General features: G+C 36.0%; 10 protein-coding genes across 10 annotated transcripts; 5 read left to right on the forward strand and 5 right to left on the reverse strand.

The window, feature by feature from the left end:
• Positions 1-1,688: 1,688 nt before the first annotated feature.
• On the reverse strand, positions 1,689-2,170 carry B0P05DRAFT_561884 (uncharacterized protein; the record flags this gene model as incomplete). The annotated part of the gene is made up of 2 exons (XM_051580529.1): positions 1,901-2,170; positions 1,689-1,848 (listed from the first exon to the last, which is right to left on the reverse strand). A coding segment is annotated over exon 1 (194 nt), but the record flags the coding sequence as incomplete, so codon positions are not given.
• A 2-nt stretch (positions 2,171-2,172) lies between these two features.
• On the reverse strand, positions 2,173-2,681 carry B0P05DRAFT_561885 (uncharacterized protein). Its single transcript, XM_051580530.1, has 2 exons — positions 2,485-2,681; positions 2,173-2,428 (listed from the first exon to the last, which is right to left on the reverse strand). Exons 1-2 carry the CDS (start codon positions 2,631-2,633, stop codon positions 2,377-2,379), a joined length of 201 nt encoding a protein of 66 aa, XP_051430208.1. The 5' UTR covers positions 2,634-2,681; the 3' UTR covers positions 2,173-2,376.
• A 146-nt stretch (positions 2,682-2,827) lies between these two features.
• On the reverse strand, positions 2,828-3,630 carry B0P05DRAFT_561887 (uncharacterized protein). The gene has a single exon (XM_051580531.1). It carries the CDS (start codon positions 3,340-3,342, stop codon positions 2,962-2,964), a length of 381 nt encoding a protein of 126 aa, XP_051430209.1. The 5' UTR covers positions 3,343-3,630; the 3' UTR covers positions 2,828-2,961.
• A 213-nt stretch (positions 3,631-3,843) lies between these two features.
• Positions 3,844-4,775, forward strand: B0P05DRAFT_561889 (WRB/Get1 family). Its single transcript, XM_051580532.1, has 5 exons — positions 3,844-3,936; positions 3,982-4,092; positions 4,143-4,212; positions 4,293-4,475; positions 4,531-4,775. The coding sequence occupies exons 1-5, from the start codon at positions 3,853-3,855 to the stop codon at positions 4,653-4,655; spliced, it is 573 nt and encodes a 190-aa protein (XP_051430210.1). The 5' UTR covers positions 3,844-3,852; the 3' UTR covers positions 4,656-4,775.
• Positions 4,776-5,052: 277 nt separating this feature from the next.
• On the forward strand, positions 5,053-6,958 carry B0P05DRAFT_575540 (uncharacterized protein; the record flags this gene model as incomplete). Its single annotated transcript, XM_051581648.1, has 2 exons — positions 5,053-5,136; positions 5,189-6,958. The coding sequence occupies 2 exons, from the start codon at positions 5,053-5,055 to the stop codon at positions 6,956-6,958; spliced, it is 1,854 nt and encodes a 617-aa protein (XP_051430211.1).
• A 173-nt stretch (positions 6,959-7,131) lies between these two features.
• B0P05DRAFT_591725 (S-adenosyl-L-methionine-dependent methyltransferase) lies at positions 7,132-8,251 on the forward strand (the record flags this gene model as incomplete). The annotated part of the gene is made up of 5 exons (XM_051582931.1): positions 7,132-7,240; positions 7,285-7,439; positions 7,490-7,744; positions 7,794-7,971; positions 8,016-8,251. 5 exons carry the CDS (start codon positions 7,132-7,134, stop codon positions 8,249-8,251), a joined length of 933 nt encoding a protein of 310 aa, XP_051430212.1.
• A 41-nt stretch (positions 8,252-8,292) lies between these two features.
• On the forward strand, positions 8,293-9,797 carry B0P05DRAFT_561906 (BRO1 domain-containing protein). Its single transcript, XM_051580533.1, has 7 exons — positions 8,293-8,482; positions 8,529-8,610; positions 8,665-8,965; positions 9,017-9,221; positions 9,264-9,307; positions 9,365-9,539; positions 9,596-9,797. Exons 1-7 carry the CDS (start codon positions 8,300-8,302, stop codon positions 9,755-9,757), a joined length of 1,152 nt encoding a protein of 383 aa, XP_051430213.1. The 5' UTR covers positions 8,293-8,299; the 3' UTR covers positions 9,758-9,797.
• B0P05DRAFT_309059 (glycosyltransferase family 57 protein) lies at positions 9,702-11,707 on the reverse strand. Its single transcript, XM_051573499.1, has 9 exons — positions 11,575-11,707; positions 11,450-11,528; positions 11,211-11,404; positions 11,016-11,169; positions 10,474-10,965; positions 10,286-10,422; positions 10,141-10,238; positions 10,018-10,093; positions 9,702-9,972 (listed from the first exon to the last, which is right to left on the reverse strand). Exons 1-9 carry the CDS (start codon positions 11,628-11,630, stop codon positions 9,768-9,770), a joined length of 1,491 nt encoding a protein of 496 aa, XP_051430214.1. The 5' UTR covers positions 11,631-11,707; the 3' UTR covers positions 9,702-9,767.
• A 1,813-nt stretch (positions 11,708-13,520) lies between these two features.
• B0P05DRAFT_575543 (uncharacterized protein) lies at positions 13,521-15,035 on the reverse strand (the record flags this gene model as incomplete). Its single annotated transcript, XM_051581649.1, has 5 exons — positions 13,521-13,734; positions 13,775-14,008; positions 14,044-14,448; positions 14,513-14,970; positions 15,027-15,035. 5 exons carry the CDS (start codon positions 15,033-15,035, stop codon positions 13,521-13,523), a joined length of 1,320 nt encoding a protein of 439 aa, XP_051430215.1.
• Positions 15,036-17,296: 2,261 nt separating this feature from the next.
• B0P05DRAFT_561936 (uncharacterized protein) lies at positions 17,297-18,727 on the forward strand. The gene is made up of 4 exons (XM_051580534.1): positions 17,297-17,769; positions 17,816-18,105; positions 18,152-18,406; positions 18,452-18,727. The coding sequence occupies exons 1-4, from the start codon at positions 17,505-17,507 to the stop codon at positions 18,692-18,694; spliced, it is 1,053 nt and encodes a 350-aa protein (XP_051430216.1). The 5' UTR covers positions 17,297-17,504; the 3' UTR covers positions 18,695-18,727.
• The last annotated feature ends 1,393 nt before the right edge of the window (positions 18,728-20,120 follow it).

A 20,120-nucleotide genomic window follows, 5' to 3' on the forward strand; every position in this document is an offset into this window, starting at 1 on the left:
GATTGATACAATCAATCAGGTACATTCCACAAACGTGGTCACTTGCGTGATGAATAAGTCTTCTGTAAATGAAGTAGATAATGTTCAACACTTCCTTTGGGAGAACTGGTTCCTGATAGAAGACTTATTCAGTTCCTTTTTCCAACTATAAAGCATAAACTACCTCATTGTTGACGAGATTTCTATCAAAGTAATACTGTTTTACAGTATTAGCAAAAGCATGATTCGAAACCTGGGTATTGAGCCCCAAAAGATGAAGCATATCAATTGCCGCGAAATGCATTGCTCTTCTTGGCTCTTTAGGCGATGCGGGCATCAAGTGCTTAAGCACAAGACGCAAAAATGTTGTCACCGCCACTTACCTTTCAAAAAGTAAAGAGTGACATCTGCTGTAGCATGAGTACATTCACATTTCAAAGGCTCAAAAGCCATGCTTTTGACACTGAGATCTGGTTCTCCTCCAGATTCAAAAGACTCAAAGTACCTTTGCATAGGTTTTTCAAGGATGTCGCACCACAGCTCCTTCTTGCGAGAGTTGGTAGGAGGATAAAGACAAAAATGTTGTAATAAGAACTGCTGTAGGATTTTATAGCTACTGAATACCAAAATATGATCGAGGAGCCCGACGACAATATCATGTAATACATAGTAATAATGAGCAAAAATCAAGTGCTTGAAATCAAGCAGAGTATGAGATACATGAATAATATTTACACTATATTATAAGAAAGAGCAAAGAATAGTAGGGAAAGAGATTAGTAACAGATATGAACCAGTACATGATTGATCGACAATAGTACCGACCAATACTAAGCTGTGATTGATGCAAATAGTGGCTACATCAAATATCAGTCCTTTTTCTTTTTTTTCTTGTTAAATAAGCAACCTAAGCTTTTAATCTACACAGTTTACAGTGTTGATCTATTATACTTCAGGGAATTTGTTCATACAATTTCTATTTTGATTTCAAATATAATTAAAAAATATCCAACCATTTTCCCGTATGACTTAATAACTAAGAATGACATAGTTTTCATTCTTGAAAAGATGCTTTTCAAAAGATTCTTGCTTAAAGATGGTCTGTTATCCTCATCCTATATCTTGTAGCTCTTTTCGTCGCTGTAGACAGCAACAAGGCATAATTTGTAGTATACATAGTCCACAGTAACTTTATTTTTTTTAAGGGGCTTTGAATTGGTAATTTTGAGTTGCTAACCAACATTTAAATCAGTATTAAAATATTTGCCTGTCTCTTCTGATCTGTAGACATAAGGCATTTCTTTAGTAGTACCATTAAAAAACTGGTTTTCAAAATAGGCTCTGAGTATGTCATCAGCTACTGTGTTGGCATTGTAACGATATTAAAATGAAACTAAAATTTTATTATTTTGACACTTGTAAACAGATATTACATACTATTATCGCCGGACTCCTTGGTCATAATCTAGTGTCCAGTAGCTATAAAATCTTACCCATCTTGAAAAAAATTCCGTTATTTATTCTAAAACGAAAGATCACACTATCTATTCTTTTTTATTGTTTTTTTCTTAGTCTTTGGATTTGAATTTATAAGTTCAATATAAGTATGCGAAATTCAAATTGAACGAGAAAGTTCAAAAAACAATATGATACATTTGTTCATTATTGATCACTTTTAACATTTAAACATTTTTTTTGTCAATTCTGTCCATAACCATTACAACTATCCGAAAGCTCGATCTATAAATTGTTAAAATAAATAAGTATTTAACTTGTATTTTGATTTTGAGTATTTCAAAGTAACTGTATATAGAAAACAAGTTTGTACTACAAAACTAGATCCGTTTAAAACTATATTTGCATAAATATCTTTTCATGCACAATATTAGCATAGTCACAAATCAACGAGAGTTGAACATACAACAAGCGTTTATTCATATCTTTGCTTGAATAAAGAGAACTATCTAATATTGTTTCGATGTGTAAAACTTGATCGCGATACCATATGAGCTTTGATTTGTGATATTCGAAGTTCCAGCACTTCTCTTTCCATGTTATCAATTGTGCGTGCATTGTGTCTTTTGCTTATCTCCATTTCGTGCCTGATCCCATAAATACATGCTCCACAGAGCAAAAAAATAATAATCCATATATACATAACCAAAAGATACTAAAGAGAAAGAAAAAAAAAGGGAGAGAAAAACAAAGAATTGAATTGTTTATTATTCAACTCTAAAAAGAGTCTAGCGCGTTCTATTTTTTAAAGACTTTCCAGAAGTCACTTTCTTTACGCGAGACAGAAATGAGCCAAATTTTGATGCATGAGAAGCGTGTCTTCTTTCCACAACAGGATCATCCATCACAGTTGGCGTACATGGACTTCCAACAATGGGTGGTTCATGAGATGATCCAGATGAGATAATGGAAGCCAGAAAGTCTTCTTCTATATCTATCGACAAAGGAGAAGGCATGAGTTTCTCTCTGCTATGATCATATTGAGGGTACATGATATGAGGCACGGAATCAACTCCGATTTCTTGCCATGATTTCACATTGGGTAGTTTTTTTGAGGGCGTACTATACAATTTAGGCGTTGGAGATGCGGATGGAAACACAACAGGTGACGGCGTATTCAATTGACGATGGTCATTCATGCTAAGAGGAATAATAATAATATAAAAAAGAAGGAAAAAGGAAAGAAAGGGATTTTATAGAATGGCCCAGCTTTTCTTTTATATCATATGAGATTTCATGATGTGTAAGGTAGTACTTGTATAGTCACACCATCACACACACAGATATAATCTTCTTTTTTTTTCAATATAAACGTCTTGTCGATCATATAAACAAAAAAAAAAAAGCAAACCATTATCACATGACTTTTCTCTCTCTCTTTTTTAAATGACCATTGTAGTGCAAGAAATGAGGTAGTATCTGCGTAAAATGGTACATGTATTCTCACAAGACTACTAGTTTACTTTATTAAGATTCTTCTTCAGGATAAATACCCCGAAGATTGTTGATAGCAGTGATTTGGTTCGGATATTCATGTCTATAGCTAACAAGAGTATCATGGTAATGACCTTCGATTGTTATATTGATAGGTGGAGTGCTGTCCTTTGAGTAAGGAATAGGGTAGCTATCAATATATGTAATGTTTCCTTTCGAGTCATCAATGATATCGCATGCAGAATCTGCCTTTGTATGGTTTCCACCAGTAGGATCGCAAGTCAAACTATAGAATTTTGGTTCAGGAAATCCGAGAATAGTGATAGTCAATGACACAAGTGGGGGTTTCGCAGTCAAGGCAAACGATAAAATAAAAGCAGAGATAAAGAAACCAACACGAAAGAACAAAGACATTGTTGACTGATTTTTAATAAAGGAAGCACTTACTATTTATACACACAACGTATTGCTAATTCAGACTATTCTTTGAGTGCACTGTGTTTACCCATGGAAGTCAAAATTTAAATAAATATGTACAGTATTGTCTTTAAAGCTACGGGTGCATATATAAACCCTAAATAGCCTTTTATTCTGATTGTATTTTGCTTAGATAATAAAAGGTGTTTGAAGGAGAATTGAGGTGTGCATTTACCTTTACAGAGGGAACATAAACAGAAAAAAAAAAAAACGGCGCATACATCTTCTAGATACTCAAGTCGTATGCAGACTATGCATAAAAATAGTTGAATAGGTTCAGTTACAAAAAAAGTATGTACGCTTATCACGAAACAAAGCTGTTGTTTACAAAAAAAGAAAAAAAAGCCAATCATCGACAGCATTCATCCCTACCGATTTTCAAGCTCAGTCAAGACCTTGAAAAGTATAGCTGGATTACACGCTTTGTTTTTGCTTTTGTATCGCGACATGTATTTGCCAATCACCATATTTCTATTAGTCTTGATTACGGAGTCGATCCTTTTCCTCGGCTATTCTTACATTACTTCTGCTGTAAGTTTTTGATCTGCTCAACACGACGATTCTTACATTGGTTAGACATATGATCTTTATGTCAAACTTACAAAAGACAGTCGAGTCATGAAGCAACAAAAGATGAAGAGAGACGCTCTTCAACTTAAAGCAGAACTCTCTCAAACAAGCTCGCAGGTAAACAAAAGTAAATAGATACAGATAATTGATTCACTTTTTTTCTTTAGGACGAATTTGCCAAGTGGGCCAAATTGAGACGAAAGTTGGATAAAGCAACTGCTGATTTAGAGAAACTTAGTAAGTGATACAAGGGCAAAAAAAAAAAAGAGAGAGAGAGAGAGAGAGAGAGAGAAAAGGCAAGCTAAACACCATGATAGGCTCAGAAATTGCTTTTTCCAAAACTGCTTTTGAGCTCAAAGTCAAATCAGTGCTTTGGTTTGTTGTTCATGGCTCGCAATTAGTCATGGTTATGTGGTTTAGAAAGAGCGCAGTGTTTTACCTTCCTCCTGGTTGGTTTGGACCTGCTCAACGTTTTCTTTCATGGCCATTTGCTCCTGCAGGTATGTGATAGCAATCAAAAAAATGAAAAAGAAAAAAGACTGATAAAATTTAAAGGCTCTGTCAGTGTAGCCGTTTGGTTTGCTGCCTGTAGAAGAATGATCAAGGCTTTGGCACTTACAGCTAATGATTTCATATTTACACCTGTTGCTGAAAAGAAAGTTGCAGCCAGCCAAGATTAATTAAACCGTACTTTTGATAAGAACAAAATAGAAGTGGTCTACATATCTTTAGAATTTAAGGTGTGTTTCTCTCTGATTTCAGCTTAAGAAAAAAAGGGGGGAAGGGGAGGGTATAAAGACAAAGAATTCATTTACTGTGCCTGATCTATGATCCATTTATCATAATGCATAAGGATGGTGACCAATTCTTTAATATCGTTGCAGTGTTTCAAAAAATGTAAGAATGTCAATCTTACGCTGTTCTTAAGCTGTTCTTAGGCTGTTCTTAGGCTTATTAAAACTATACATTCCTAGCTGCAAGGGAAATATCTTTGATGCCTAAAGGTACAATATGCAGTTTTAGAAACAAAAGAAACCATTTTTGTACTTTTTTTCATTCACTTTTGATCAAGTTGCCATGAAACTGACAAAGATATCCATAGTTACATTGCTGCCTATAGCGCTCTGTATTACCGTTCCTGAAGCAAACATCAGAATAGAGGTAAAAGAAGAACTTTATATAAATAACAGAGTGATTCATGCGTCATACATAGAAAGATATTGGACTAGAAGGACTGAATAGTTTAGGCCTTTTTTCAGAGCTTACAGTTGAGCAAGGACTGGCTCTTTTCTTTAAAGAAGCTCATAGGGTAGCCAATAAAGCTATTCAAAGTCATGCTGAAGCATTAGGCATAGAAGGAGGTCCTCATAATCTGTCTGAGCTATTTGAAAGCATATTTTCAAATGAAGCTATCAGTGCTGCTCAATCTGTCAATGTCACAGGCACAAATCCGTTTACCAGCTTGTTTGATCATCCCAAAAATGCTACAACAACTACTTCTTCTTCCCTTGCTAGCGGTTCATCTATGCTAACGACAGATTTATTTGCTATCCTGTTTGCTGATCTTGGAAATAGCGCAAATAATCAAATTTCTTCAACTGCTGGTAGCCCAACTATGTTCATCATGGATTCAATCGCCGGATTGGCCGGTAGTTTAGACAGACTTAGTAACATTACCAGCACTACTCTTTTAACTACCAACACTCCCATCCTAACGAATCCCCTTTTTGATTTACTGAATGGTATCACCAATGGTCTCGGTGGTCTGACAAACAATATTCTTGGAGAACTAGTTAATGCAACAGCCGGTCTATTGGGTGGTATTTTAGGGATAGACATGAAAAATGGTACTGGAGGCCTTGGGACTATTTTGGGTGGCGGTTTAAACAGTACCAATGCTACCAATACAGTTATTGAAGATATACTCAACACTACAAAGAGTGTTTTGGAAAGTACGTTAAATAATACCAGCATGGATAGCCCTTTTGGTGATTATGGAAGTGTCATTGGAGGTGCTGCAAATAACACAATCACCACTGTGAGTGATGTAATCGACACTGTATCTAGCGCTGTTGAGATTATCTTTAGCGATTCTGACGGAAATAAGTACAATGTACCTGTTATTACTTCTGCAAATGATTTAGATGACATGTTGAATGACGCTCTCAATTGCGTTGTAACTATTACAGATACCATATCGAACAATACAACCAGTTTGGAAAATGCTATTGGTAACCCATTCAGCCATACAATCGACCTTTCCAGCCCTGTAGACAGCGTTATTGAAGGTACCACTAAAACCTCTTTTTTTATTAGTCCCTTAGTTGTCCCTGCTCTGATCGCTTCTCTTTTGGGCCAAATTGCAAATAATGCAAACAATAGCATCCTAAATGCCAATACTCTAAAAGCTCTCACTGAATTTATTAATGGTATTATCAATAGTGCTCAAAATAGCTCTGTTCCTATCGTATCACTGATAGATGCCATTACCCAAGCCATGTCTAGGATGACTGGCAGTGAAAATCCGCTTGGCTCTTTTCTTCAAGACCTTGTAGCCTTTATATTTCAAAATCAAGCTGGTATTTTGTCCAATATTATACAATTTGGTAGCTTCTTTGAGCCAATCAGTCGTGCCATTCTCTCTTTGATTTCTGGTATTACTACTAGTTTCAATCCGCATGTTCAAGACACCCTTCACAACATTATTCTTGGTGTCATTGCCAGAGTTCTTGATGATGGTATCTTGAGTTTTCGTCTTCAAGATATTAGTGCTGAACATTTGCAAAAGACGTTTGTTGATACACTTGGTATCCAAAATTCCACAGAGCAAGCTTTTGAAATCGTGAATCGTATGGCGAGACATGCTCTCTTAGATCCTGTGGTATCGTCCATCGTAGGCATACCCACTGAAGATAACATGGCTAGAATCATTGTTATGCTTGCAAAGGCTCTTTCTGAACATGTGTCTGTTTCTATCGAATGACAATAAATAGCCTATGTATTAACACTAGTGAGACTATCATTTGTCATTATAGAGGCTACCAAAAAGCAGTGAATAACTCTCTTGTATCGAACATAAAACAGGAGAGTGCTGACTTATGCGGGTGACAAGCCTGCTATTTTTTTTTCTTTTTTTGCTCTTTCTTTGTGTTTGACATGAGTACTTTGCCTCGTTTACCTTCTATTCGAGAACTTATTAAACTCTATGGCCTTACTGCCAAGTCTCAGTTGAGTCAGAACTTTATTCTTGACAAGAACATTACAGGTAAACAAGATTGCGATGGTTCTCTTTGCTCACTCTGAGAATAGACAAAATTGTTCGAACCACCACTATGTCAGACAAGACACCTTTTGTTGTTGAAGTAGGTCCTGGTCCCGGTTTATTAACACGATCCATACTTGATTCAGGCGCTACACAAGTTATTGCTGTTGAAAAAGACGATCGTTTCATGCCAACGCTTCATGTAACTATTTCTTGATCGATCTATACAATGTTAATACTTGTCACCGATAGCAACTTTCAGAAGCATCTAGTGGTCGTTTTCAAGTGATTCAGGGCAACATGCTGACTATTGATCAACAAGCGATCGTGAATAAAATAGACGCTTGTCAAACAGACCATCCTGCTCATATCATTGGAAATTTGCCGTTTAATGTGGCGTCTCCTCTTTTGGTTCAATGGCTTCATCAACAAGTCAATCAGACAGGCTTGTTTGGACTAGACCATCCTGTCTGGATGACACTTATGTTTCAGAAAGAAGTAGGCGATGTAAGTTTTGTTGATCCTATCAAGCTCTTGTTACTTAACATTTTGAAAGAGAATCATTGCTCCAGTCTCTACATCGAAACGAGGCCGTTTAGCAGTGATGGCGCAAAGTATATGCCAAGTAAAAGAGGTGTATCATGTACCAGCGACCATCTTTGTACCCAAACCTAAAGTAGATGCTAGTGTTATTCAATTACGCCCAAAACCTTTCTTTACAGATGACATGTCTGGTAAGTATTCAACCACAACCACTTTATTATTCATACTGGTATAGGCACATACTGTACATTAGAAAACATACTTCGTTATTATTTTACAAAGCGAAGAAAAACAATGGGACACATTACACATCGCCTTGCTAAAGAAGTAAAAGGTGTTTATCCCCTTTTAGACGAAATAGAATCATTTATAGAATTTAAAGCAAGACCTGAAGATGTCTCCACGACCAGTTTCTGTCAACTAGCTGCATTATTGCATAAGCATCACTTATTGGGCAGTCACCATGCATAATATCATTATCTCGAGTCCTTTATTTTTTTTTCTCTTTTCTCAATAAAGATGAGTTACCCTTACTCATTACCTACCACAGGCACATTGTCTTTTGTAGACTATTTAGAGACAGCTTCACCTTACTCAACAGAGATATCAGATGCTACTGCTCAAAGAGGTAGACTAAGAACAGTGTTAAAAGAACTCAAGAAAGAAAGTCCATCAGCACGCGACTATCAAGTCTTAATCAATGTAAGCAATCCAATCATCTGCTTGTTTAACACTATTGCTTTATTAGATAATAGAGGAATACTTACCCTATTTAGTGGGTATTGTCAACTGTCTTGATGCCAATGAACTCGTTTTAAAGAAGAGCATAGGTAATCAGTTACACACACACACACACACACATGTATATACTCATGATACCCAAGAGACCTCTTGGCGATCCACCTTGAGTGATCATTTTATTCACACAGGTAGTAATGCGCCTCGTATTACCTGCAGCGATATACAATATGAACTTATTTTTGTCTTGATGACTTATGCTTATGCTTGTTCTTTACAAGCCAATGATTTGTTGAAGCAATCCAATTATAACAAGGCTGCCGATACCTTGAATACAGCTGCCAGTGTCTTTCATTTTGTAGCCAATGATGTGATACCTACTTGGAAACAATCGCCTGCCAATCGACCTATTGAAACAATTCCTGAATTCTCTGTAGCATTATCCAAGTAAGTCAACCCCTCCTTTTTTTTTCTTTACCCAATACTCATAGGGAACAGAATGGCATTAGCAGATGCTCAATCTGTAGCTATCCATAAAGCATTAGCCACTGGCAGTATATCCAAATCTTTAATTGCCAAATTGTATATGGGCATTACAGGACAGTATGAAATGGCGTTTGGTTTAATATCTTCTATTAATGGTACACAAGATGTCTCGAATGAGTTGAAAAAGTATTTGTCAGATGGTACTTTATTCTACAAGGTAAAGAAGAAACCTCTAATGTTGTCTAATACGATACCATAGGCAATGGCAAAGAAATACTTGGCTATGGATGCCAATGATAATTCGTAAGTAAGAAACCAAAAAAAAAAAAAGAAGAAACATGATTGAACATAAACAACAAGTAAAATGGGTCAAGCTGTTGGATTTGCTAGAGATTCTAAAACTGATTTACGCTCCATTCAACATGCAAGTTTATCTAAAGCTCATATTCGAAAATCAGCTGTGGCTGCAAGGGCTGCTAAAGAAGAAGAAGCAGTAACAGAATTGCTTTCAAAATATACCATGATTAATGATACAGTAAGTTGTATTCTGTTTGATCATAGACTGATGATGCTGATGATGATGATTATAAGGTCTCGTATGATCCTATACCATCCAGACAAGAGCTCTTAAAGTTAATACCTGGTGGAAGAGGTGTGTTGGAATTAAAACAGTATAGTCTGCCTAATCCAGTATTTGGTCCTTCCTTTACTCAAAAAGAAAAGTCTTATTTGTTAGAAGGTCGTTATTTTTAATAAAAGGAGGCTAATGGGACAAGTAATGCCACATAAATAATCCCCAACCATAGACTATGCCTATAGCACAATATAAACTTGTCATCATCAGTGGCAAAAATTCTAATCTGTCTGAGCCAAAGATCATGTCATGAAGACATCCTGTATAGGCTTGAAGAAAGAATAAGCCAATCACATAGTATTGCTCCACATTGTACAACAAGTGTTTCAATGGTCTATCAAAAGATGAGTCTATAGGATAGAGAGTGTATCTAACTTACGTATTGACACTATAAGCAAGACCAGGAAGAACAGCACAGAACCACAATAAGGTCATGGCAATTTTAATAGGTGTTTCTATTGTAGAGACTAAGAAACTTGGTTCATACATAACTTGGTCTTACCTGTAGCATGGAAGAGCAAAGGATACAAAGAAAAGATACCAGAAGCGCTCAAAATCACAAATACACGTAGATGCACCTTACTGTAAGCAGCCATTAAGCTAAACATAGAGTTAGCAAAGTCAAATTACCTCAAAAGAGACTTTACCCATAAGGAATCAAGACAATCATGATGGCTTTTTCATGGACATGCCATCCAAATAAATAAGACGCAAATCCACAAAGTGTCAATGAGGCTAAGAAGTTGTCAAATGTAGGCTTTCTCCATAACTTTTGCAGTACAATCTATGCCCTTTGTCATGAATACCTTAGATTGTTGATAATCCAAATACAAACCATTTGAACCAAGACAGTGATTATCATGGTATGAATAGCTTCCACAGTAGGTAGGACAGCAAACTGTGTATCACCCACATACCCTCTTGTCATAGAAGTAATGGCTTCTTGATTTAATGACCATCCAAACCGTTTCCCAAAAATGATCAAAACACGATCCAGACCAGCATAAAGTGCCCAAAAGTTAGGTGCCCAGTAAGCATGACAAAGACCACGCGTGAAAGGGAACAAACGACCAAGAAGCTGAGGTATTTGGCCAAGATAGACAAAAGGACCAAATGAAATTACAAAAATACAAACGACTGTACTACCCAACACTACAAGCCTTCTCAAGGAAAATGTGTGGTGTATACCTTCTTTCTTCTTGTTTGTCTCGGGTACAAAACAATAGACTTTAAGCAGATAAACAAAATAAGCAGGTGCCATGTAGAGATAGATATGCTTAAAATTAAGCAAGATACTGAATAGAGCGCCCGATCTCAGCAAGTTGTTCTATGCATAATAAATATATGTATCTTTCCAGGGTTGAATATGGTGCTTACTCTTTTTGCTTCTACAATAGACAAGATCAAGATACCATACAGTAAACCATTGTATTGGAAATGAATATGATCTACAATAATAAGGCCTGGATGCATAAACAAGGATCCAACAATCATCCAATTGACATATTTGTTGCCAAAATAGCGGGCATATCTGTCTACAGATCAATATCAAAATTCATGTCTGTCTTTTACCTCACTAGTGCCCAATACAAGACAAGTTCACTTGCAATCACTGTTAGCCGTTGAAACAAAATGGTCTGTGTGCTTTCATAACCGAGATTCTCAATTTTGACCATGTTTGGATCCACAAGAGCACCCATTACACTCAGACACTTTTCAAACCATGCAAAGAAAGGTGGATAGTCTAATGTCCATTCGGATGTATTCTATATTCAACGTTATTATGTCTATTTCGATTGATTGTCACTTGCCTCAATGTACCATTGGCTGATGGGCAAACTATGTGTAATAGCTAGCCAATTACGATGGACTTCAAAATCAGTAGAACGACTAACAAGTGTCCTAAGTAATCATATAAATACAAATAGTAACATACTAGGCAGGTATTAGCAATAGCTTGATAAGTGTGCTAACAATAAGCAAGTTGCGCATAGTAGGCAAAACACGTCAAGACTTGATAGAAAAAAAAAAGGGACGCATAATGGGAATCAAAAACGTGTTATTTATATTTTGGAAAACCCTCTCACTTTTCTCCTAATCACATTGAACAATAAACAACATTTTAACTGCCATAGACTCACAAAAGTGCTTTGAATCTTACAAGTATGGGCAAATACGCAGTAGAAACTTTTGTTGCTAAGACGGGTAGAACATTTAGTGTCCCTGAATCAACAGTGTGAGTAGTTAATAATAGATGAACGGGGTACTGCTCTTCCCAAGACATCTTCTGGAAGACCCAAGCAGATCAGCGACAGCAATTGGAACGCGATTTGTTTGAACGTTCGCCGCGATCTTCAAGAGACGATCCGCGATCGTTTTCACAGAACAAGTAAAGCTAGTGTCGGCGTTTCGTTCAACACCTTCCGCCAGGCACCGCTGATCTGGGCTTCCATTTCTACAGTGCTGTCTTGAAGCTCAACCTCACGAAGGAGTACAAGGATAGACGACTTATTTGGGCTAAAGACAAGGCTGATTGAGGCTTTAATCAGTGGAATAAGGCCATTGGGTTTGATGAAGCTAAGTTTCAGCTTCGAAGCAACTGAAAAGGCAGCCCAAATGCTCCATATGCCTGACGAAAGAGAGCTACGACCCAAAAAGACTTTATCTACCAAGAAGACAACGCCTCATGTCATACGAGTGCACGTATGTCAAGTTCTATGAGTCAAAGAGTATGATTGCGACTTTTGAATTTTGACCCGTCCAGAGCCTTGATCTTAACCCAATTGAAAACATTTGGTCATGCTTGAAACTTCATATACACAAGCGCGAGAGTGACATCAACAATTAGAACAGGTACTGAAGTGTGAATGGGAACACATTGATCCTCAATACCTTCATGCGCTTGTTTCAAGTATGCTCAGTAGATATGCAGCTATTATGAAGGCTAGTGGCACCAAGTTGAAGTGCTCAATAATGGTGGCCAATGGTACTACAAATAAACACTAGTTTCAAGGTCAATTTGACTGATTGGAAGTTATCAAGTCACACTATAAAAAGGAAGAAGTATCAACAAAAGCAAGCGAATATTTAGAGACAACCATTTAGAAAAACCACCAATAGCATTAGATAAGAAGCTTATGCAGTTTTTTTTTTTCATTAAAATTAAGAATTTTTTTGGCCAATCAAAATGCTTTTAACTCATTCAAGATTTTTGCGATCATTTCAAAATATGCATAAGGCTTGTTCTCTGGTAATAACGATCATTTTGATATAAAAGAGGTCAGGATGAACTGAGTTAAGAAAAAAGGTCAGGATGAAGCCAGGATGAAGCTACAATTGAATCATTTATATTGAAGTTTTTGTATGCGTTATTGGAATACCTCACTAGGATTTTTTCTCTGAAAGATTTGTATTGCTCTTCAGAAAATTTGATCCACCCCCAAATAATTTGAAATGATTGCAAAAATCTTGAATGAGTTAAAAGCATGGTTGCCTTATAATACAGTATTTCTACTTTGAATTCAGACGATGTTAGTTTTTTTCTGGACGAATCAAAATTAATTTCCAGATGGAAATTAAACTGAAAGAGAAGAATTATTAGAGAAGGTACAATAGCATGTTAGATGATTTTACCTATAACAATCTTAATTCCCAAAGGAAATACCGTGTTCATTACGGCGATTATTTCTTTTCTTTTTAATTTCTCTTGAATCGTTCTGGACGGCCTTCACCCTTCCAAATTGACTTAGCAATGTTCATCATATTCAAACTAGCGTTGATGTCACGCTGCCATAATGTTCTGCATGTCTTGCAAACGAGAACACTATTACCGTGGGCACCAATAATACCACCCAAAACCCTACTTTCACATTTGGAACATATTTAGGACGTCAAATATTCATCAATGTCCACAACGAGTAAGTCACCAGTCCTCTCTCTTCTTTTCAACGTTCTGTATAGAGGACCAGTGACACCAGTCCGGACCGTTTTTATCTTCACATGGTTCTTCCCAAACATGCCACTACCAGATACTATCAGTGGTACCTTCTGTTTGTACTGAAAGAAATTGCTTTCTCTAAGTATCATGAACTTATGACTATAAAAATTATCGTAGCCATGCACAAGTAACTTTTTACCTTGTTTTTGTTGTTTTCGGTGCCATTTTTCTCTTTCCTTTATCCTTCTTTCCGGACTTATTCCCCTTCTTCTTCCGCTTCCCTTTGTTCTTTGCTCTTTTTCGTTTGTTTCCTCTTGACTTCTTGTTGTATTTCTTGGTACCATCTAAAAACATTTTCACCATTCGCTCCGGTGCTCGTTGACGACCCTGGTATAAGAAAAAGGTTTCTTTTGCAGTTTCTTGATTGTAAAAACTGAAAATACGACCAATGTTTTCGAGCATATATACAGTGATTCATTGGCAGTCTTATTGGTAGGTATATTTGTTTCAATCGTCTTAATACCGCATGCTTTCTTTTTCCTCTCTTGCTCTGCTGAGAATTTTGTAGAGCCTGTCAAGTGGTAATATTCCTTGATGGAACATTGTCTGAAATCGTTAATATTACCACTTGAACCAGCAAAAACAGTTAAAAACCTTTTTCTTCCTGGATCTACGGCTATTGGTAAATAGTGGCTGTCAACTTCATGCTGCTCAAAACCATCCAGGATCAGATCAACTTGATTGATTTGCTTGGTTAAACGTTTTTCTGTGATTGTTCGTTTGTTAAAAACAAAATCAACAGAAAAACCGTCTGATCTGATCAGGTTACCAAAGAGCCTCTTATTTGTTCCAGTGGGTAATAAAGATTCAATCCTAATAATAAACATATTTTAAATGACTATTATATAAAAACATTTTTTTACAACTATGTACTTACGATTTGATTCTAAGCGGTTTAAAATCAAATACCTTGTAAAATAAATGCAGCTGATCATTATACCCTCTGGGGAGTGGTTCACCAGGAAGAAATGCTGCTAATGCATTGACCGAAATTATCACTGATCGCCAATGGCATGATGATGAAGGGAATACATTGAACAGTCTTGGTAAAGGAAGTCTTCTAACGTCAAACGCTTTATGGGATTGATGTTCCCTTTCAAAGACAGCCAGTATATGAAACAACAGAGGAAAAAAAGAGCCAGGGTTATCAGCTAATGATTTTATACTAACTCTAGCATTGAGTTTGTTTTTAAGTGGCAGGCATAGTTCATCAATTCTTCGTTTGACCATAGGGTCTTCAAGTGATTTCTGTTCAGGCCACACCGCTTCACCTTGGCATACATATTGATATCCATATTTTATAACAATATCATCGACGTCCTTCGGAGCCATGGACTATATACATAATATTTAAGTATTTAGAGTAAATGGATGTGATTATTAGCTCTTACAACAAACATAATTGAATTTGATGTTGCAAAAATCCTCTCAATATATTTTCAAGCCTTTCTACAACTGCATTCTCGTAGGCGGTTGCCAGCTCCTTGCAGGCCTCAGCGATGCACTGGCTAGCTCCTCCAATCAAATATTCATTAAAAGTGGCATTAGGATTTCCAGCTTTAAAGTTATCTCATTCTTGTAAAAAAAATTGTGACAGAAGCTTGGTGTTTTTAGGTTCTCTATTGTTCACCAGTTGGCAAACAGGATACCAAAAATGTTGCCGAAAGATATCATCAGATACGGATTCATTTGGGGTTTTCGAAAGATACAAGTTCACAAAAAGTTTGGCTCTAAACACTATCTCTCTTACAGCGCTACAACACGAGGTTATTTTCTGCTTCAATATGTTTTGATATTCTTCCTTGACACAATTTTGAAAAGGTAATTTACGAGCGTAAACAGTGTAATTTGGCCCAAGATTCTAAAGCATAGTATTTGACTTACTCGTAATGTAAAATGAGTAGAAGAGTGGCCGGAGAGTTCACACTTCTTGCATATTACCCCCCGGATTAACTTCAGCTTGATTCCTTTGACGTTTTGCTGCTCTTTTTGTTTTTTTCAGTATTTCGGGCTGCTTTCTCTTTCTTTTTCTGGTACCAACTATTAGATAGGTTTAGTGACCAATATGGCCATATCAATTGAACACTTAATGATTATACCTTCGTGGCCAGTTTCTTGAGTATATAATTGACATTTGTAGAATCTCTTTGACCAGTGGCCTTTTTTACCACAGTCCAAACATGTTGCATCTAAATCGAGTGATATTGTCAGCTAGACTTTTACTGCACGAAAAGCTACTTGCATACCTTCAGATTCGTTTTTTTCTATTCGATTTGTATAAACAGATAGTTTTTTTAGGAATATAGTTGTACGATGCATGATAGATTTGGTATATCAAAATAAAGAAAAAGGAAAGCTCATAAAAATCAGACTGTCCCATATCATTGACACGGGTATTGACAGCATTTTTTGAAACTCATTATATCAGTCCCTCCTATCCATACCAAGAGTTGTTGCCCGTATTCTGTCGTTTAAAGATGAGCCAGACCTATTGCTAAGGGTTGGAGCAGATGGAAAACTTAATTTTTCTTTAAATTAGATGAACCTCGTTAAAAAAACATTATAACAGACAAGTCAATCTAAATATTGTTGGTGATCTGGTATAAATTACTTTAAATAAAAAAAAGTATATTATCACAAATAAATCTTTTCTCATAACAAGAACATTTGTCATATATTATTATTATTATTATTATGCCAGCTAGTTATAGTTTGATAGCAATAAAACTGAGTTCATTCTAAACAATGATATAGCTGAATCAACATTTACACTCCTACGGAATAGAGTCATATAATCCAGGAACCAGTAAACAGATTTCATCTATGAATGATAAATAACTGTAAAGATGGTTCGCAAAGTATATTTTATTGAAAAAGTCAATACTCTTGTTCCATCTAATATAACCTTCAGCTCATCAAGTCCTATCTCAGGTTACATCTAAGGACATAATCCAAATCATATATAAACCTAGAATATAAAAAATCTCTCTCGAACTTTTACCTTTATAAACATTTATAAACGGTCTCAAAGTACTTTCTACACGTCTCTTTATTTTTTTATAATTTCTATATTCAATTTTTTTATTTAGAAAGTCCCAAAACACCACAATAATCAGTCATTTTGATATTGCTTCTCTAACAATTGATTTCCCTTTACAGTTAAATGTCTAATTGTAAACTGTCATTCATTCAAAAAGCTAATTTTGATTCGGTCAGAAAAAAAACTCGCATCGTCTGAATTTGAAGCGTAAAAACAGTATTCAAATTGAAGCTCAGTATGCATGGCTGTCAGTTTATAAGGATCAACACTGCTTTGAAATAATAATCGCATATGCTTTGGTTATCTAGTTGAGATTCTACAAGTCTCATTTAGATGTCAAACCTTTACAGAGTGTACTTTTGTCTCAAACTCGCTTACACACACACACGCTCTCTCTGTCTCTGACCATTTTGTTGGCTTGGAAGAGAAGCAAGTTTTCCTTAGCAAAATAAGCCAATTATATTGACCAAAGCGAATTAACTTTCCTGAAAAGTGAACTTTGGAGCTATTATACACATGTATTGGGCTCAACACGCGCTTAGGTTACACATCTTTTGATAGGCTGTATAATTAAAATGCAATTAAAAGCTTATTTTATGCCAAGTTTACCTTTTCTTCATCCTGTCTATGTTTGTCATTTTAAACAAGAGACTATTTCATGTTAACTGAAGCAATATGTATTTTACTAAATGTATCTTGACAGGCTTCTTTTATCATTGGTCATGCAATCATTCGTAAAACGTAGCAAGTCGTACAGTTGCTTGTTTCGCCGCTTCAAAGAACGAATAACAATAAACATGATTTTCTTTTTGTTTTTTTCTTTATCGTCATGGTAGACTATCAACAAGAAATAACAGATTTGCTAGCATATTGCCAAAATGAATGGGTGAATTTGGAAATTATGACTAAACAAAAGAAATCAACGCCCTCTATACAACTTGCTGCACAAGATCTACGTGAAGGAATCAAGCAACTAGTTCAACTTCAAGACAATCTTGACGAAATCGAGCATGTTGTTGACAATAAAGAATGGAGTAAACGAGCAGATATTATCTTATACGATGTAAAGACAAAACTACAGCATGCTACTCACTGTAAGTTACAAGTTGTCTATTTATTATTTATTCAGGTTTGGGATAGTAACTACCAATATTAAACCAATGACAAGTCAGTCCTCACCGTTGAGACTATCAAATACATTCAAGAAGGCAAATGAAAGCATTTCGGACATCAAAGAAGAAGACGAGGAAGAAGAAGACGACGACGAGTTTTTGGATGCTTCTGATCAAGCCAATGTACCTGAAAGAAGCAGTAAACTACTCTTGAAAATTGAACCAGAAGCATCAATTGATGTAATGACATCACCTTCACCTATCTCGAATCAACAAAAGGAATCTTCTCGACCCACTTTTGGTCGACGATCTGTGATTGTAAGTTGATTTGTTATTCTCGGTATATAATAACACAGGACGATAGTTAACTGAAGATACAAATCTTGAAAAAAAGCCCAAAACAAGCTTATTTCCTTTACTGAAAGGCCTAAGAACGTCTCAGTCTACACCTGTAAATTACAGTGCACCTGTTCATATTAATTTTTTCAAAGACGACAATGTGCAGAAAGATGCTAAAGATTTTATATTTGCCACAGATGCCATTGTTGATCATCCTTTGCGAATAGGTGTTGGATATGGTAGTTATATCTGTTATAGTTGTACCATTTTAAGCGACAAGGTAAGTATTGCGTTTAAATGTGTGATAAACTGATCATGAATATAGGGCGCACCTATTACAGTCAGAAAGCGATATTCTGATTTTGTTGATTTAAGAGAAGAATTGGTTAAACAACATCCCACATTAAAAAGAAGCATACCAAAATTACCGCCCAAAAAAGTCGTTGGTAAATTTACCCCATCTTTTGTTGAACAGCGTAGAAAAGACTTGGAATATTTTTTTAAGTATGTTGTATTACATCCAACACTAGGTGCAAGTCCGATTGTTAGACATTGGATTGCACCTTGATCAATAAAGATGTGTCTTTTTAGAATATAAAGCTTGAAAAATTAAAAGCCAAGTTCTTGCAATATATATATATATATATATATACTGTTTTGAAGATAATAAAGATATTTTCAGTGTCATGCTATTTGGCAAAGTTTGCAGATAGCAATTGTCAGTCTCTATAAATATCAACTCTATGTAAGCGTGGGTTAAAAGTTTTTTTTTTTCTATTGAGACAAAGAAGATAAATCTTCATTTTCGACACTTTACAGAAAGAGATATTATCATTCAGCTCGCTCTACAACGTTTATGAAATTGGTTTACCGTCATCAATATATCAATGCCAAACATACTTCGTAACTTGTAAAATTTGATCATTTTGGTCTTTTGACCAAAGGGTACTAGTCATGAAAATTGCTTGTTTTGACAACTCTTTATCTTCTTTTGTACTGCCAATGGAAAGGAATAAAACCATACAGAATCCTCATAATTACTCTTTCACAAATTTGGCTTGCTCATATGAGATTTATCTTTGACAAGACCCTTTCATTGTACCCACAGCCATATTAGCAAGCATCCGACTCAATGTACGTCAGACCATTGAAGAGGATCAATGCCATTCGATCCTGTAACTTTTTTTTTCTATATATTTTATTTTAGCTTAGTTATTTTGTTTAGTATATTTCGTTTTATTTTATTAACTTTCATTTTAATTGCACCCGCCTCTTCACTTTGACCATTACTCTTAGTGTATGCGGCTCAATCAATAAACACATTTTAAAGAAATCTTCTTTTTAGCGCTACAAGAAGAAAAATGGAGTTATCGACAAGCTTAAATACTCAAAGTGTGTGCTAAAAGCTCTAGTTTTTGGTGAATGTGTTTGCATGCTGACCATACTATAAAAATGATGAGATATGAACAAAAAACCTTATTAGCATTTTTGTCTATTTACTCAGTATTTTAGCAGCAACTTTGCTGTGTATTTTACATCAATGGACTTACAAAGCCAAGATTTACAGCTTTTGCTACTGCACTAAAGCCAAATAACGACATCTTTATATAGTTCTAAGCAAAAGCCCGATTTTTATTGTGGCGGGAAGGATTGGAGTTGCCTTTTATTTCAATATCTGCAGGATAGCCATCTGATATGCCCTATGCTCATTTGCCCCCCCCTTTGGGGGACTCCAATGATCCCTCAGGCTAGAACACTGTGGTATCGTGTGCTTCACAAGAAACTGTCCACTGCGTCCGAACTTTTTAAGATTGGTACTGTCTCTACTCCTGTCTGCCGTCTGTGCAAATCACAACCGGAATCGTATGATCATTTCATAGCCCACTGCTCTACCAAGTGGAGTGTTTGGTTGGAAATACTGAACTGCTACTACCCTCTGGTATACTTTATTCCTTCCTCCCTCCACAAGATCCTCACTCTTCAAGCCTTCCCCC

Source organism: Gilbertella persicaria (assembly GCF_025201335.1).
Source record: "Gilbertella persicaria strain CBS 190.32 chromosome Unknown B0P05scaffold_62, whole genome shotgun sequence".
Classification (NCBI taxonomy): Eukaryota; Fungi; Mucoromycota; class Mucoromycetes; order Mucorales; family Choanephoraceae; genus Gilbertella; species Gilbertella persicaria.

Bases quoted from the DNA above. Each gene is read 5' to 3' on its own strand.
- B0P05DRAFT_561885 (XM_051580530.1), bottom strand. From the start codon at position 2,633: ATGAATGACCATCGTCAATTGAATACGCCGTCACCTGTTGTGTTTCCA. The intron at 2,429-2,484 runs GTACCCTCAATA...CTTTGTCGATAG, and splicing joins GATTCCGTGCCTCATATCAT to ATATAGAAGAAGACTTTCTG.
- B0P05DRAFT_561887 (XM_051580531.1), bottom strand. From the start codon at position 3,342: ATGTCTTTGTTCTTTCGTGTTGGTTTCTTTATCTCTGCTTTTATTTTA.
- B0P05DRAFT_561889 (XM_051580532.1), top strand. From the start codon at position 3,853: ATGTATTTGCCAATCACCATATTTCTATTAGTCTTGATTACGGAGTCG. The intron at 4,093-4,142 runs GTAAACAAAAGT...TTTTTTCTTTAG, and splicing joins TCTCTCAAACAAGCTCGCAG to GACGAATTTGCCAAGTGGGC. The intron at 4,213-4,292 runs GTAAGTGATACA...ACACCATGATAG, and splicing joins TGCTGATTTAGAGAAACTTA to GCTCAGAAATTGCTTTTTCC.
- B0P05DRAFT_561906 (XM_051580533.1), top strand. From the start codon at position 8,300: ATGAGTTACCCTTACTCATTACCTACCACAGGCACATTGTCTTTTGTA. The intron at 8,611-8,664 runs GTAATCAGTTAC...ATGATACCCAAG, and splicing joins CGTTTTAAAGAAGAGCATAG to AGACCTCTTGGCGATCCACC. The intron at 9,308-9,364 runs GTAAGTAAGAAA...ATAAACAACAAG, and splicing joins ATGGATGCCAATGATAATTC to TAAAATGGGTCAAGCTGTTG.
- B0P05DRAFT_309059 (XM_051573499.1), bottom strand. From the start codon at position 11,630: ATGCGCAACTTGCTTATTGTTAGCACACTTATCAAGCTATTGCTAATA. The intron at 10,423-10,473 runs GTTTGTATTTGG...CAAAGGGCATAG, and splicing joins TCACTGTCTTGGTTCAAATG to ATTGTACTGCAAAAGTTATG. The intron at 10,239-10,285 runs GTAAAGTCTCTT...CTCTATGTTTAG, and splicing joins ATTGTCTTGATTCCTTATGG to CTTAATGGCTGCTTACAGTA.
- B0P05DRAFT_561936 (XM_051580534.1), top strand. From the start codon at position 17,505: ATGGTAGACTATCAACAAGAAATAACAGATTTGCTAGCATATTGCCAA. The intron at 17,770-17,815 runs GTAAGTTACAAG...GGTTTGGGATAG, and splicing joins ACTACAGCATGCTACTCACT to TAACTACCAATATTAAACCA. The intron at 18,106-18,151 runs GTAAGTTGATTT...ACAGGACGATAG, and splicing joins TTGGTCGACGATCTGTGATT to TTAACTGAAGATACAAATCT.